Consider the following 14527-nt stretch of genomic DNA (forward strand, 5'->3'; position numbering starts at 1 on the left):
CCTGTGTTCTGCTTTAGTAATATAAACACAATCTGAAAGCCAGGTGTGTACTGACCAACCATTCATACTGGGATATAGACAGTCCTGTGTTCTGCTTTAGTAATATAAACACAGTCTGAAAGCCAGGTGTGTACTGACCAACCATTCATACTGGGATATAGACAGTCCTGTGTTCTGCTTTAGTAATATAAACACAGTCTGAAAGCCAGGTGTGTACTGACCAACCATTCATACTGGGATATAGACAGTCCTGTGTTCTGCTTTAGTAATATAAACACAGTCTGAAAGCCAGGTGTGTACTGACCAACCATTCATACTGGGATATAGACAGTCCTGTGTTCTGCTTTAGTAATATAAACACAGTCTGAAAGCCAGGTGTGTACTGACCAACCATTCATACTGGAATATAGACAGTCCTGTGTTCTGCTTTAGTAATATAAACACAGTCTGAAAGCCAGGTGTGTACTGATCAACCATTCATACTGGGATATAGACAGTCCTGTGTTCTGCTTTAGTAATATAAACACAGTCTGAAAGCCAGGTGTGTACTGACCAACCATTCATACTGGGATATAGACAGTCCTGTGTTCTGCTTTAGTAATATAAACACAGTCTGAAAGCCAGGTGTGTACTGACCAACCATTCATACTGGGATATAGACAGTCCTGTGTTCTGCTTTAGTAATATAAACACAGTCTGAAAGCCAGGTGTGTACTGACCAACCATTCATACTGGGATATAGACAGTCCTGTGTTCTGCTTTAGTAATATAAACACAGTCTGAAAGCCAGGTGTGTACTGACCAACCATTCATACTGGGATATAGACAGTCCTGTGTTCTGCTTTAGTAATATAAACACAGTCTGAAAGCCAGGTGTGTACTGACCAACCATTCATACTGGGATATAGACAGTCCTGTGTTCTGCTTTAGTAATATAAACCCAGTCTGAAAGCCAGGTGTGTACTGACCAACCATTCATACTGGGATATAGACAGTCCTGTGTTCTGCTTTAGTAATATAAACACAGTCTGAAAGCCAGGTGTGTACTGACCAACCATTCATACTGGGATATAGACAGTCCTGTGTTCTGCTTTAGTAATATAAACACAGTCTGAAAGCCAGGTGTGTACTGACCAACCATTCATACTGGGATACAGACAGTCCTGTGTTCTGCTTTAGTAATATAAACACAGTCTGAAAGCCAGGTGTGTACTGACCAACCATTCATACTGGGATATAGACAGTCCTGTGTTCTGCTTTAGTAATATAAACACAGTCTGAAAGCCAGGTGTGTACTGACCAACCATTCATACTGGGATATAGACAGTCCTGTGTTCTGCTTGTATTCATGCAGGATTTTAGCTGTTGTCATACCAGCATGCCATGTAACATTGTATAAATACATTAGATTAGTTCCTTTGGTTAATGGGCCAGTTTCCCGGACACAGATTAAGCCTAGTCCTGGACCTTAAAGAACTTTCTATTGCAACTTCCATTGATCATGCTTTAAGTCCAGCACTAGACTCAATCTGTGTCCAGGAAACTGGCCCCATATGTATAACTGACATGCTTGTCCTTGTTCAGGACTCCACACAGTGGCTTCAGATTGAACCCTTGAGTTCCACTGTCCAGGAAGTGACAATGTTCAGGTAAAATAACTACTTTTAACATTTCATTCCGCTTGCTAGTGTATTTCCCCATTACCTTTGGGAATAGTCTTCTAATCCAACCTCTCCATTTGACGATTGACCCTCTCTACCATATCTTGTTGTTGCCCTCAGGCACAGGACACCCAAAGGGCGTTATGAGTGCACAGTGTCTGGGCTCCGCTGGGTGTGTGACAGAAATGTCATTCTGAAGTATCACTTCAGGAACTGGGATCCCTACAGTCAACTTCTGAAAGACATGCAGTACGGACAAGGTGGTCCATTGCTGGACATCACTATGGAGTTAGGTGAACTGGAGGAAGTTCATCTGCCACACTTTGTCTGTTTAGGTAAAACCATATAGACATAGTATTCAGAAAGACATTTCCATGTAACTGAGTTTCACTTCCTGAATGAATAAATGAATATTCTGGGAGTTTGAGTTTACTGTGATCTGATACTGCATATTCTTTGTGTTTTAGTTGGATGAATAATCCAATATTTGTCTTTCTGTCTCCTTTTTATTGTGTTGTTCAGGGACCAACCCTTCCCTGAGGAATGAGATGAAGATTTTTCATGTAGAGGAACATGGAGTGTCTGTTGAGGAAGTGCATGAGGTCACCAGATTCCATGCTAAGATTCTCCATCCCAAGTTCTCAGCTATCGCTGTTATACTGAGCTATATCTTTTTTTGGAACGTAGCTGTCCACTGTGACGTGGTCCTCTATATGGCAGTAAAAAAGGCAACAGTAATTTCACGGCTGTACATGCTCCTCAGAAACTCCAGTCAGAAAGAGGTGAGGCACCATCATTGAAGTGACAACAGTATGTTGAAACTTACTAAAGGAAAGCTGATAGTTTGTTGAAAATCTATAGATTACAAAGACAACATGCAGCTCTGTGAGAAATCTATTTCTGTCTCATTCATTTGAAGAGCCAGTAGACGGCACTCTTCTCTCTGTTCGAAGGAGAACCCAATGCCCCGGGGCAGTGAAGGGGACATTGCCCCGTGTAAGGTGCTGTCTTTCGCATGGGACGTTAAACATGTTTCCTGACTCTCTGTGGTCACTAAAGATCCCATGGCACTTATCGTAAGAGTAGGGGTGTTAACCCCGGTGTCCTGGCTAAATTCACTATCTGGCCCTCATACCATCATGGCCACCTAATCATCCCCAGCTTCCAATTGGCTCATTCATCCCCTTTCCCCTGTAACACTTCCCGAGATCGTTGCTGTAAAATAGACTCTCTTCTCAGTCAATTACCTGGTCAAATAAGGGTCAAATAAATAAAAAATAGTGTACACATTTTTGGGGGTTGATAAAAAAGGATTGCTCAGTGAACTGCATGTTGTGTGAATTATTAGACTACATTGTTCAGACTGACTACTACACTGCTCATTTTGTAGGCTGTTCGGGACCGGGAGAAGAATCAGGTGTCCCAAGGATATTCAGAATTGGTCCTGTCAAGTCCAAAGGGGTCCTTAAAGCTGAACAGTTGGTTTGCAGTCAAGAATCCCCATTCCTCCTCCATCAATCCAGAGGTGCAGTTTTAGCAGGCTGATGACATGAATCTGTCATATTATATATTAATAACTGGAATATCATTCTATTTCTTTCTCTCTCTCTCTGTCTGTTGTCTCAATCGTTGCACCATATGACCTTCTACAGAAGATTCAGCTGTTACCTGCAGACACCACACCAAGCTGTTGTAAGATGGTTATGAGAAACACAGGGGTTGACATTGAGATGGAGTTAATCGGGGATGATGAGAGGACAGTATGGAAATCAGTGGTATCAAAAGGTAAGAAATACTATACATGAACACTATGTCAATCATAAATGTCCTTTTCTTCCAGATGCTATTAAAATGTTTTTATGATGTTTTCTCTTGTTTGTCTTTTAGATGAATACAGCAAAGACTCTCATCCAATAGGTACGTTTGTTTTTGTGGACGAGGTTTATAAAACGGGTTATACAGCGAACGTCTCTTCAAGTTGTGATGAAGGACACTGATGAAGACCTTCATGAGTCATGTTCAGTGGGGTGATGAAGGTCTTCATGGGTCATGTTCAGTGGGGTGATGAAGGTCTTCATGAGTCATGTTCAGTGGGGTGATGAAGACCTTCATGAGTCATGTTCAGTGGGGTGATGAAGACCTTCATGATTCATGTTCAGTGGGGTGATGAAGACCTTCATGAGTCATGTTCAGTGGGGTGATGAAGGTCTTCATGAGTCATGTTCAGTGGTGTGTAATGCTACAGAACATTCAGACAGAAACCCAGTGCCTTGCAAAAGTATCTGCATCACATTTTATTGTGTTACAAAGCGGGATTAAAAGGGATTTAATTGTCATTTAATGTCAACAATCTACACAAAATACTCTAATGTCAAAGTGGAAGAATATTTATATATATATTTTTAGATTGATAGAAATGAAATAGCTCCCTGAGTCAATACATGTTAGAAACACCTTGGCAGCCATTACAGCTGGGAGTCTTCTTGTCTAAGTCTCTAAGAGCTTTACACACCTGGATTGTACAATATTAGCCCATTATTCTTTTCATAATAATCTTGCCATAGATTTAAGTCAAAATGGTAACTTGGCCACTCAGGAACATTCACTGTCTTCTTGGTAAGCAACTCCAGTGTAGATGTGGCCTTGTGTTGTAGGTTATTGTCCTGCTGAAAGGTGAATTCCTCTCCCAGTGTCTGGTGAAAAGTAGACTGAAGCAAGTTTTCCTCTGGGATTTAGTCTGTGCTTAGCTGTGTCTGGGTGGTTTAATACATCACCCACAGGATAATTATTAACTTGACCATTCTTAAAGAGATAATAAATGTCTGATTTGATACTGTTACCCATCTACCAATCACTGTCCTTCTTTATGAGGCTTTCAAAAAGATCCCTGGTCTTTGTATATAGTTGAATCTGTGCTTGAAATGCAATACTTGACTGAGGGACCTTCCAGATGTTAAATGTATGGGGGACAGGCCCACTTTGACATTAGAGGATTCTGAGTAGATTGTTGATAAAACATTAATAAGGGCATCTATTTTCAATGACTTCTCAATAAACCTAATAGGAAAAATGTGTTATTTCAATTTGTTATTTTAAATTGACTGACTTTAATTGGAATTGACCACAACCCTGGAGTCAGCTCTATACAATAAATGACTATCAGAGGAATGATAACTGGAGAGACTGGAAGATGTAGAAACAGCTGCTGTTAACCCTAAAGCCATATTAATTTAATTGACCCCCCCTTCAGCATTAACAGTCCCTGACATTCCTGCTGAGGAGTTTCTGAAGAAACACTGGGCTAAACTAATTCAGCGAACCAAAAACTCAATGCCAATAGCAGATGATCTGTGGTCAAAGAACATGATTGGTGAAGAAGAGCACTCCAGAATAACAGCTGAAACAACTGAACAGGACCGAATGAGAAAACTACTGAAAGCAGTCATCCCCAAAGGACCAGAAGTGACGGGAGCTTGTCTCAAAGCTCTCGTTGAACATGAAAACCATCTTGTTAAGGACTTGAGTGAATCTAGGTAAGACAGTTTTCTTTGCTCCCTCCCTTGAATATGTGTAATGATTAAAATATAGGTCAAATAAAAACACAGCAAACCAGATCAAAGAGGAACTGTTTTTCCAGAATGGAAGCATGTTTTTGTGTTTCTGTCTGTAATAAATGACTGTTATCTTATTGTAGTTACATCATAGGACCATCATCACATCATTATCTCAGGTGGAACTCCTCCTTCTCCTCCATACTTTCTGATCTCTCTCTTCCCTTCTCCTCCATACTTTCTGATCTCTCTCTTCCCTTCTCCTCCATACTTTCTGATCTCTCTCTTCCCTTCTCCTCCATACTTTCTGATCTCTCTCTTCCCTTCTCCTCCATACTTTCTGATCTCTCTCTCCCCTTCTCCTCCATACTTTCTGATCTCTCTCTCCCCTTCTCCTCCATACTTTCTGATCTCTCTCTTCCCTTCTCCTCCATACTTTCTGATCTCTCTCTTCCCTTCTCCTCCATACTTTCTGATCTCTCTCTTCCCTTCTCCTCCATACTTTCTGATCTCTCTCTTCCCTTCTCCTCCATACTTTCTGATCTCTCTCTTCCCTTCTCCTCCATACTTTCTGATCTCTCTCTCCCCTTCTCCTCCATACTTTCTGATCTCTCTCTTCCCTTCTCCTCCATACTTTCTGATCCCTCTCTTCCCTTCTCCTCCATACTTTCTGATCTCTCTCTTCCCTTCTCCTCCGTACTTTCTGATCTCTCTCTTCCCTTCTCCTTCATACTTTCTGATCTCTCTCTTCCCTTCTCCTCCATACTTTCTGATCTCTCTCTTCCCTTCTCCTCCATACTTTCTGATCTCTCTCTTCCCTTCTCCTCCATACTTTCTGATCTCTCTCTTCCCTTCTCCTTCATACTTTCTGATCTCTCTCTTCCCTTCTCCTCCGTACTTTCTGATCTCTCTCTTCCCTTCTCCTCCATACTTTCTGATCTCTCTCTTCCCTTCTCCTCCGTACTTTCTGATCTCTCTCTTCCCTTCTTCTCCATACTTTCTGATCTCTCTCTTCCCTTCTCCTCCATACTTTCTGATCTCTCTCTTCCCTTCTCCTCCATACTTTCTGATCTCTCTCTTCCCTTCTCCTCCATACTTTCTGATCTCTCTCTTCCCTTCTCCTCCATACTTTCTGATCTCTCTCTTCCCTTCTCCTCCGTACTTTCTGATCTCTCTCTCCCCTTCTCCTCCATACTTTCTGATCTCTCTCTTCCCTTCTCCTCCATACTTTCTGATCTCTCTCTTCCCTTCTCCTCCATCCTCTTTCTTGTAGAACCTAATCTGAAGATGCTGAGGCCTGTCTCCTAGTCTGTGGACTAAGACACTTCTTCACCTCGTCAAGCCAGTGCTACAGCATGAAGCTGGCTAGACAAAAACACTTCTTCACCTCGTCAAGCCAGTGCTACAGCATGAAGCTGGCTAGTCAAAGACACTTCTTCACCTCGTCAAACCAGTGCTACAGCATGAAGCTGGCTAGTCAAAGACACTTCTTCACCTCGTCAAGCCAGTGCTACAGCATGAAGCTGGCTAGTCAAAGACACTTCTTCACCTCGTCAAGCCAGTGCTACAGCATGAAGCTGGCTAGTCAAAGACACTTCTTCACCTCGTCAAGCCAGTGCTACAGCATGAAGCTGGCTAGACAAAGACACTTCTTCACCTCGTCAAGCCAGTGCTACTGCATGAAGCTGGCTAGACAAAGACACTTCTTCACCTCGTCAAGCCAGTGCTACAGCATGAAGCTGGCTAGTCAAAGACACACCACCACGTTGACATCTTGACCTTCCTTAGATCCTTTATGGGATTGCAACTCACTCTGTCTGAAGGAAGGGAGGAAATGGCCTCACTAAAGGGGATACCTGAGAGGGCAGAGAAGGCAAGTGACATCATCGACATGGTGTTGAGAAAAGGAACTGAGTCATGTTCCAGGATGATCAACCTTCTTGGGAAGCTGGACTCTATGTCTTTGTACACAGCTTCAGATCTAAAGTTGTAGCCAACCCCTGGGTGTGGGGAGACCAGGCAGAATAGACAGGCAGGGTGGTTCAACATGGTCTTGGTGTCTGTTGCTTTAATTCAGGCTCCTAAAAATGTACAGAAAATGTCAATCAAACATGACCACTATAATAGCAATAAACTAACCAAAGGTCCAGCCACACAGCCTCTCTCCTTCTGCAGCCTCCTGGAGGTGTGGATCTTCTAGCAGGAGGGTCAGTTAGTCCTCCACTAGGTACCTAGCTGGACCCCTATCTAGCAGGAGGGTCAGTTAGTCCTCCACTAGGTACCTAGCTGGGCCCCTATCTAGCAGGAGGGTCAGTTAGTCCTCCACTAGGTACCTAGCTGGACCCCTATCTAGCAGGAGGGTCAGTTAGCCCTCCACTAGGTACCTAGCTGGACCCCTATCTAGCAGGAGGGTCAGTTAGTCCTCCACTAGGTACCTAGCTGGACCCCTATCTAGCAGGAGGGTCAGTTAGTCCTCCACTAGGTACCTAGGTATGGACCCCTATCTAGCAGGAGGGTCAGTTAGTCCTACACTAGGTACCTAGCTGGACCCCTATCTAGCAGGAGGGTCAGTTAGTCCTCCACTAGGTACCTAGCTGGACCCCTATCTAGCAGGAGGGTCAGTTAGTCCTACACTAGGTACCTAGCTGGACCCCTATCTAGCAGGAGGGTCAGTTAGTCCTCCACTAGGTACCTAGGTATGGACCCCTATCTAGCAGGAGGGTCAGTTAGTCCTCCACTAGGTACCTAGCTGGACCCCTATCTAGCAGGAGGGTCAGTTAGTCCTCCACTAGGTACCTAGCTGGACCCCTATCTAGCAGGAGGGTCAGTTAGTCCTCCACTAGGTACCTAGGTATGGACCCCTATCTAGCAGGAGGGTCAGTTAGTCCTCCACTAGGTACCTAGCTGGACCCCTATCTAGCAGGAGGGTCAGTTAGTCCTCCACTAGGTACCTAGCTGGACCCCTATCTAGCAGGAGGGTCAGTTAGTCCTCCACTAGGTACCTAGCTGGACCCCTATCTAGCAGGAGGGTCAGTTAGTCCTCCACTAGGTACCTAGCTGGACCCCTATCTAGCAGGAGGGTCAGTTAGTCCTCTACTAGGTACCTAGCTGGACCCCTATCTAGCAGGAGGATCAGTTAGTCCTCCACTAGGTACCTAGCTGGACCCCTATCTAGCAGGAGGGTCAGTTAGTCCTCCACTAGGTACCTAGGTATGGACCCCTATCTAGCAGATCATGTTGATATAACTCTGTCTCTCTCTCACACAAACACACCTACCTACCTGATGTCTGTGTATTTTAAACTTTAGATTTTAAATTTAATTGTATACGCATTGTAAACATGTATTGTATACGTATTGTAAACATGTATTGTATACGCATTGTAAACATGTATTGTGATGTTATTGGAATTTACTTACTGTATTTGCATACTCACTGTGAATGTGTCCGGGAAAATGGCTCTGAGAATTTGGCATTCAACTTAAAACCACATAAATGTATTTTATGAATATATTGTACAGTGTTGGCCTGATAGAGGTTAATGGGAGGGGCTGGATATCAACACAACCACCTCAGTCTATCAGCAGTTTTCTCAGTGAGAGCACATTGACCATTGACAGACATAAGGAGCTGTTCAACCTCTCTCCCCTTTACCAATGACTTGAGAGTGGCTGAAGGACATATAAGGAGCTGTTCAACCTCTCCCCCCTTTACCAATGACTTGAGAGTGGCTGAAGGACATATAAGGAGCTGTTCAACCTCTCCCCCCTTTACCAATGACTTGAGAGTGGCTGAAGGACATATAAGGAGCTGTTCAACCTCTCTCCCCTTTACCAATGACTTGAGAGTGGCTGAAGGACATATAAGGAGCTGTTCAACCTCTCACCCCTTTACCAATGACTTGAGAGTGGCTGAAGGACATATAAGGAGCTGTTCAACCTCTCTCCCCTTTACCAATGACTTGAGAGTGGCTGAAGGACATATAAGGAGCTGTTCAACCTCTCACCCCTTTACCAATGACTTGAGAGTGGCTGAAGGACATATAAGGAGCTGTTCAACCTCTCTCCCCTTTACCAATGACTTGAGAGTGGCTGAAGGACATATAAGGAGCTGTTCAACCTCTCACCCCTTTACCAATGACTTGAGAGTGGCTGAAGGACCAATCAGCCCCCATCTATACACAATGTTTTACTAAATGTTTTATAACGTTGTATTTTTCTATGTGTATCTACCTGCCCAGGGACTACAGCTAAATCTGGCACATTTACAGAAATGTTGATTGATGTGCAGTATCCCTGTCAAATACATGTTGTACATGTCAATTAAAATGAATGTATTTTGTGTGTGTTTGTCTTTGTATATACTGTGTGTGTCTATCTGTGTGTGTGAGTTGGTCTCTGATTACTGTGATTAGTTCAATGTAACGTCATATACTATACATTATAATCAGTCTGTTTTGGGTTTGCAGAATCATTGTATATCATTGGTTTTCCATCCTATCATGTTACCACACAGATGTGACTGTCTAGCTCAGCGGTTCCCAAACTTTCCCATTCTGGAGACCATCAAATCACCGTCCAAAGCTCTTGAGGACCACCATTCACGGAGTCGCTGTTCTTTTTCCACATCAAATATATTGCCGGTCAAATTCTATCAATAGATGAGAATGTAACAAAGCCTGTGAAGGTCTATTATTATTATTATAAACTAGTTGCATTGTGAAAAGGAATGTAAAATTGCTTATAATACCATTAATACTCCCAACTGTTATTATTTGTGAATAATAAAATACTACAATCTAAAAGTAATTGAGGACCACCTGCACCACCCCCCAAGGACCACAGGTTGGGAACCACTGGTCTGGAGTCCTTCTGCCAAACCTGGTTGTTGTGTCACACTGCCCCCTCCTGGTAGCACTGCAAAACATCACCTTTTAAAATTAAATAATGTAATTTCAGTTTTACTAGATAGAATCTTAACTTATAGGCTGAATACTTGTATTAAGTGTATATAGACTTTACATGAACCTATGGGTGTTGAATCCGCCCACTGTGTTGAAACAGGAAGTCCATTTATAATGAAGTAGAGGAACGGGTCTACCTCTTATTGTAGATCAATGATGATAGTGATTTTTTTAATACTGAAATTAGGAAATGTTAGCAGACTTATAATTTTGTTTAACAATATGAAAAAAGCAATAAAGTCCATCGCCTTTATAGCACAAATAATATTATAGCATCGACATTTGTTAACAGCATTAAAAGTAATGATTACTAGATAGTTGTGAGATTTATCAATATAAATGTTAGCTTGAGAGTGTTCAGCCCCATGACCACGATCAGTGCCAAGTGGTGGAATAAGGGAACTGCTTGTCAAGCGTAGAACGGGGAAAATATACTGTATGTTGAAAATGTGTGAAATTGTGAGAGTAATAATGACATTATTTTATTTATTTTATTATATTGACATTGTGAATTCATGCAACGGGCTTGACAGGCTAAATATAATTTGACCACATCGGTGCATTTGTAACGATAATAATCCATATAAAGTACAGTCATTTGTTAAATTAGAGGTACGTGTGAAAGTGAAACTATTGTGTAAATCCTATAAAAGACTGAGATAATGGAAATCCAATGAGAGATGGCTGATCTGCTCTGTTGGAAGATCTGGCACCGCTGCATTTCACAGAGAGCACGTTTTTAGAGACAGGTGGGACTTTTTAGCAGAAAGTACAGATTGGCTCATCAGATATCGTTTCCCAAAACCAATCTTATAGGATCTTTGAGAGGATTTAAGACCTACTTTAGAAAGGCAAACCCATGCCATTCGGGTGCACGTCAAAGTGTTATCCATCCTCGGGTTTTTGGCAACGGACACTTTTCAGCCGGAGCTTTCTGATCGGCCAGCGGCATCTCACATCCCTCGATGAGCCAATGTTTTGGATGCAATCATCAGCAAAACGTACTGTAACATACAATTTCCACCATCGCGCAACAGGTTAAGAGGGGTTTCTTTGCCATCAATGGGTTCCCAAATACGAACGGAGAAATAGACGGCCCCCACATCGCCATAAAAGAACCATCCCAAAACGAGTTCAACAAGGCTATGTGAACAGAGAAGGCTTCTACTCTTAATGTGCAGGTGATAGGTGATGTTAGGTGCAAAAGACGCTACTGAATGTGGTGGCCAGGTGGAAAGCAGTATATCTAAAGGAAATATTGTAAGAAATGCTATTTTTATAAATAGCTTATTGCTATTACATTGCTATAACTAATTCCTTTTCCAAGACAAGATAATTAAACGCACACACCAAATCTGTACTTTGCTGAAACATTCGGAACAAAGGGCCTGAGCTACAGTGTGTAGATCTCCTAGACCCAATCACAGAGGGCGACGCCCGAGCAGCATGGACCAACCAGAAGACCAGATCTGCGAGACTCAACCTACTTTACTAACAGTATAAAACAAATGTGAACTGTTTTTTGGTGCTTTTTCTGGAGGTTCCCTATGAGCTGAAAGAACGAGACCGTGCACGTTTTGTACCAGACATTTTTACTCTGAATAAACTGCCGCTTGTCATACAATTTACCACCTAGTCTGAATCGATCCTTGACAGACTCTCCCTTCTCATATCCAGTTATCAACAATATCCATGGCGAACTTCAAATGTCTTTGGAGGTGTTGGCAGAATGTTCTATTTTACAGTGACATTTGCTGTCGGTCTATCTGACCGTTTCTGAAAGACAAAAACACTTGCAAATAGTTGTGGACCTGTAAACAGATCGTTGGAATGCAGTAATGTTTTGCATTCACTTTTTCCCGAAACTAAATATGCTTCACTGCCCACAAATTCGGAAACATTGTCTACTAGAAAAAATAAAAATAAACTAGAGTTTATTGGTAGCCTACACACTTCAATACAAAAGATCAGCTGTCTGTTCACCTGTTCCATTCTGCTGTATGTTATAAACCGCGCCGCGCACCCTGTCATCTGCATAGAGCAAACACTTTAAATAATAGCCTCTCTGATAGGCCCAATTAAATGAGAAATGCGCATGGTCATTTGTTGTATGGCTACATCGGGAATATGAACTCATCATGGCCAGAAAAGGTGAGGAATTTATTATGCAATGATTATTATAATGTTTTATAATTATAAATGAAATATTGTCTACGCAAGAAATGTCACATTACATAATTCAGACGTCGCCTACAAACGTCAATGGAAAAGGTGAATCGTCTGTTCTAACGTTAAACTGCGCTTCGGATCGGATCGCATAGAGCAAAATAGGCTGCTGGAAATACTGTAGCTGATCTATTTACTACTGTGAAGTGGGTCCTATTAAATGAGAGATGGGACGAATGGTAGCCAATCCGAACTTGTTGTAGGCCTATAGGATATTTTGCGAGTATAGGCTTTATTCTGCAATAACAGGCAATGTATGCCTATTTCTAATTATTTTAGAATGTAAAGAGAAATTGATTTTCACTAGCAGCAAATGATTGCATCTTGTTATTATATTTAGCTAGGGCTACCGGTTGTTTTGTTCTGAATAAGAGTCTCGTCATATATTCCCCATCTGCACAAAGCTACTAGGCTACTTTTGCCTTCTTAATATGCAAGACTTCAACCACTAGAAACTGTGCGCACGCATGGTCTAAAGTTTGCAGCAAATTCTCAGGTCAAGTTCAGTTTTTATAAATGACAACATTTGCGTGAAAAGTGGCACATGCATGTTTTGTGGTATATTTTGTGTGTAGGCAACGTTTATAAATGAGACCCCTGGTATTATAGAGCAAAATACTTGAAATAGCTGATCTATTTACTGCTGTGAAGTGGGTCCAATTAAACGAGAGATGGTTGGAACAGTAACCTTGTTGTAGGTCTATATGCTACCACGTGAGTATGAAACCATCACAGAAAAGGTGAGGAATTTATTATGCAATGATCATGGAAACGAAATAAATAATAACCTAGGAAATAGATGTCTATTTGTAATTATTTTAAAATGCAAAGAAACGAAATATATTTTATCTCTAACGGCAAATGATTACATCTTGTTATCAACCTTTTTATTGTTATGAATAAGCTTGGCCATCATATTCTCCATTTACACAAAATACTAATCGACTTGCCTGTGTGTGATGATTTTGCGGATACACGCTGTGTTGGTATTTACATACGTGTGTGTTTTGGACGTGTGTTTGCCAGACCTTACCGAAATAGTATTTGTTTTCTTTCTGGACGCCAGCAGGTATTGAACTAACCTCTTTTCGTTCTCCTCCTGCTCCCCCTCCTCCTCCTCCTCCTGCTCAGACTCCTCCTCCTCCTCCTCCCCCTCCCCCTCCTCCTCCCCCTCCTCCTCCTCCTCCTCCTCCTCCTCCTCCTCCTCCTCCTCCTCCTCCCCCTCCCCCTCCTCCTCCCCCTCCTCCTCCTCCTCCTCCTCCTCCTCCTCCTCCTCCTCCTCCTCCCCCTCCTCCTCCTCTCTTTAGACAGGGCTCCAGATGTTGTAGTAACAACCTCCCCCTGACTCTGGAAGACCACATGCTAAGCTGGAGTTAGTAGAACATGTTGTCCCAAATGGAACCCTATTCCCTTTATAGTGCACTACTTTAGACCTGGAACCCTATTCCCTTTATAGTGCACTACTTTAGACCTGGAACCCTATTCCCTTTATAGTGCACTACTTTAGACCTGGAACCCTATTCCCTTTATAGTGCACTACTTTAGACCTGGAACCCTATTCCCTTTATAGTGCACTACTTTAGACCTGGAACCCTATTCCCTTTATAGTGCACTACTTTAGACCTGGAACCCTATTCCCTATATAGTGCACTACTTTAGACCTGGAACCCTATTCCCTTTATAGTGCACTACTTTAGACCTGGAACCCTATTCCCTTTATAGTGCACTACTTTAGACCTGGAACCCTATTCCCTTTATAGTGCACTACTTTAGACCTGTCTCTGTGTGTGTCTGTCTGTCTGTCTGTCTGTCTGTCTTCACAGTGTTCGTTGTCTCTTCCACCACCATCTTCCTGTCTACCTGTCCAGACTGTTATCTGACCCAGACTACAACCACCATCCATGGACACACCTACACCTCTCTGGAAATCTCCAGTAACAACTGAATTGAATCATATTGAATGGATTGGAATTGAATTGATTGGACTCTGTTGAATTGAATTGCATGGATTGGATTCAGTTTAATTGAATTGGATTGAACTGAATAAAATAAAGAAATGAGTCATGTAATTCACTAAATGAAGTCATGTGTATTCACTATAATGACTTAATGTTCCAGGTAAGTGA

General features: G+C 42.3%; 1 protein-coding gene across 1 annotated transcript; it reads left to right on the forward strand.

Annotated features, from left to right (window-relative positions):
• Nucleotides 1-1493: 1493 nt before the first annotated feature.
• On the forward strand, nucleotides 1494-10299 carry LOC311125366 (NACHT, LRR and PYD domains-containing protein 1 homolog). Its single transcript, XM_084199415.1, has 8 exons — nucleotides 1494-1649; nucleotides 1782-1996; nucleotides 2184-2443; nucleotides 3052-3186; nucleotides 3314-3446; nucleotides 3549-3578; nucleotides 4912-5194; nucleotides 6486-10299. The coding sequence occupies exons 1-8, from the start codon at nucleotides 1567-1569 to the stop codon at nucleotides 6490-6492; spliced, it is 1146 nt and encodes a 381-aa protein (XP_084055541.1). The 5' UTR covers nucleotides 1494-1566; the 3' UTR covers nucleotides 6493-10299.
• The last annotated feature ends 4228 nt before the right edge of the window (nucleotides 10300-14527 follow it).

The sequence above is a fragment of the Coregonus lavaretus genome (assembly GCF_964263955.1).
Source record: "Coregonus lavaretus genome assembly, contig: HAP1_SCAFFOLD_558, whole genome shotgun sequence".
Lineage (NCBI taxonomy): Eukaryota > Metazoa > Chordata > Actinopteri > Salmoniformes > Salmonidae > Coregonus > Coregonus lavaretus.

Coding starts and splice junctions, on each gene's coding strand:
- LOC311125366 (XM_084199415.1), top strand. CDS start 1,567: ATGCTTGTCCTTGTTCAGGACTCCACACAGTGGCTTCAGATTGAACCC. Junction 2,444..3,051: donor GAAACTCCAGTCAGAAAGAG/GTGAGGCACCAT, acceptor CTCATTTTGTAG/GCTGTTCGGGACCGGGAGAA. Junction 3,579..4,911: donor CAAAGACTCTCATCCAATAG/GTACGTTTGTTT, acceptor CCCCCCCTTCAG/CATTAACAGTCCCTGACATT.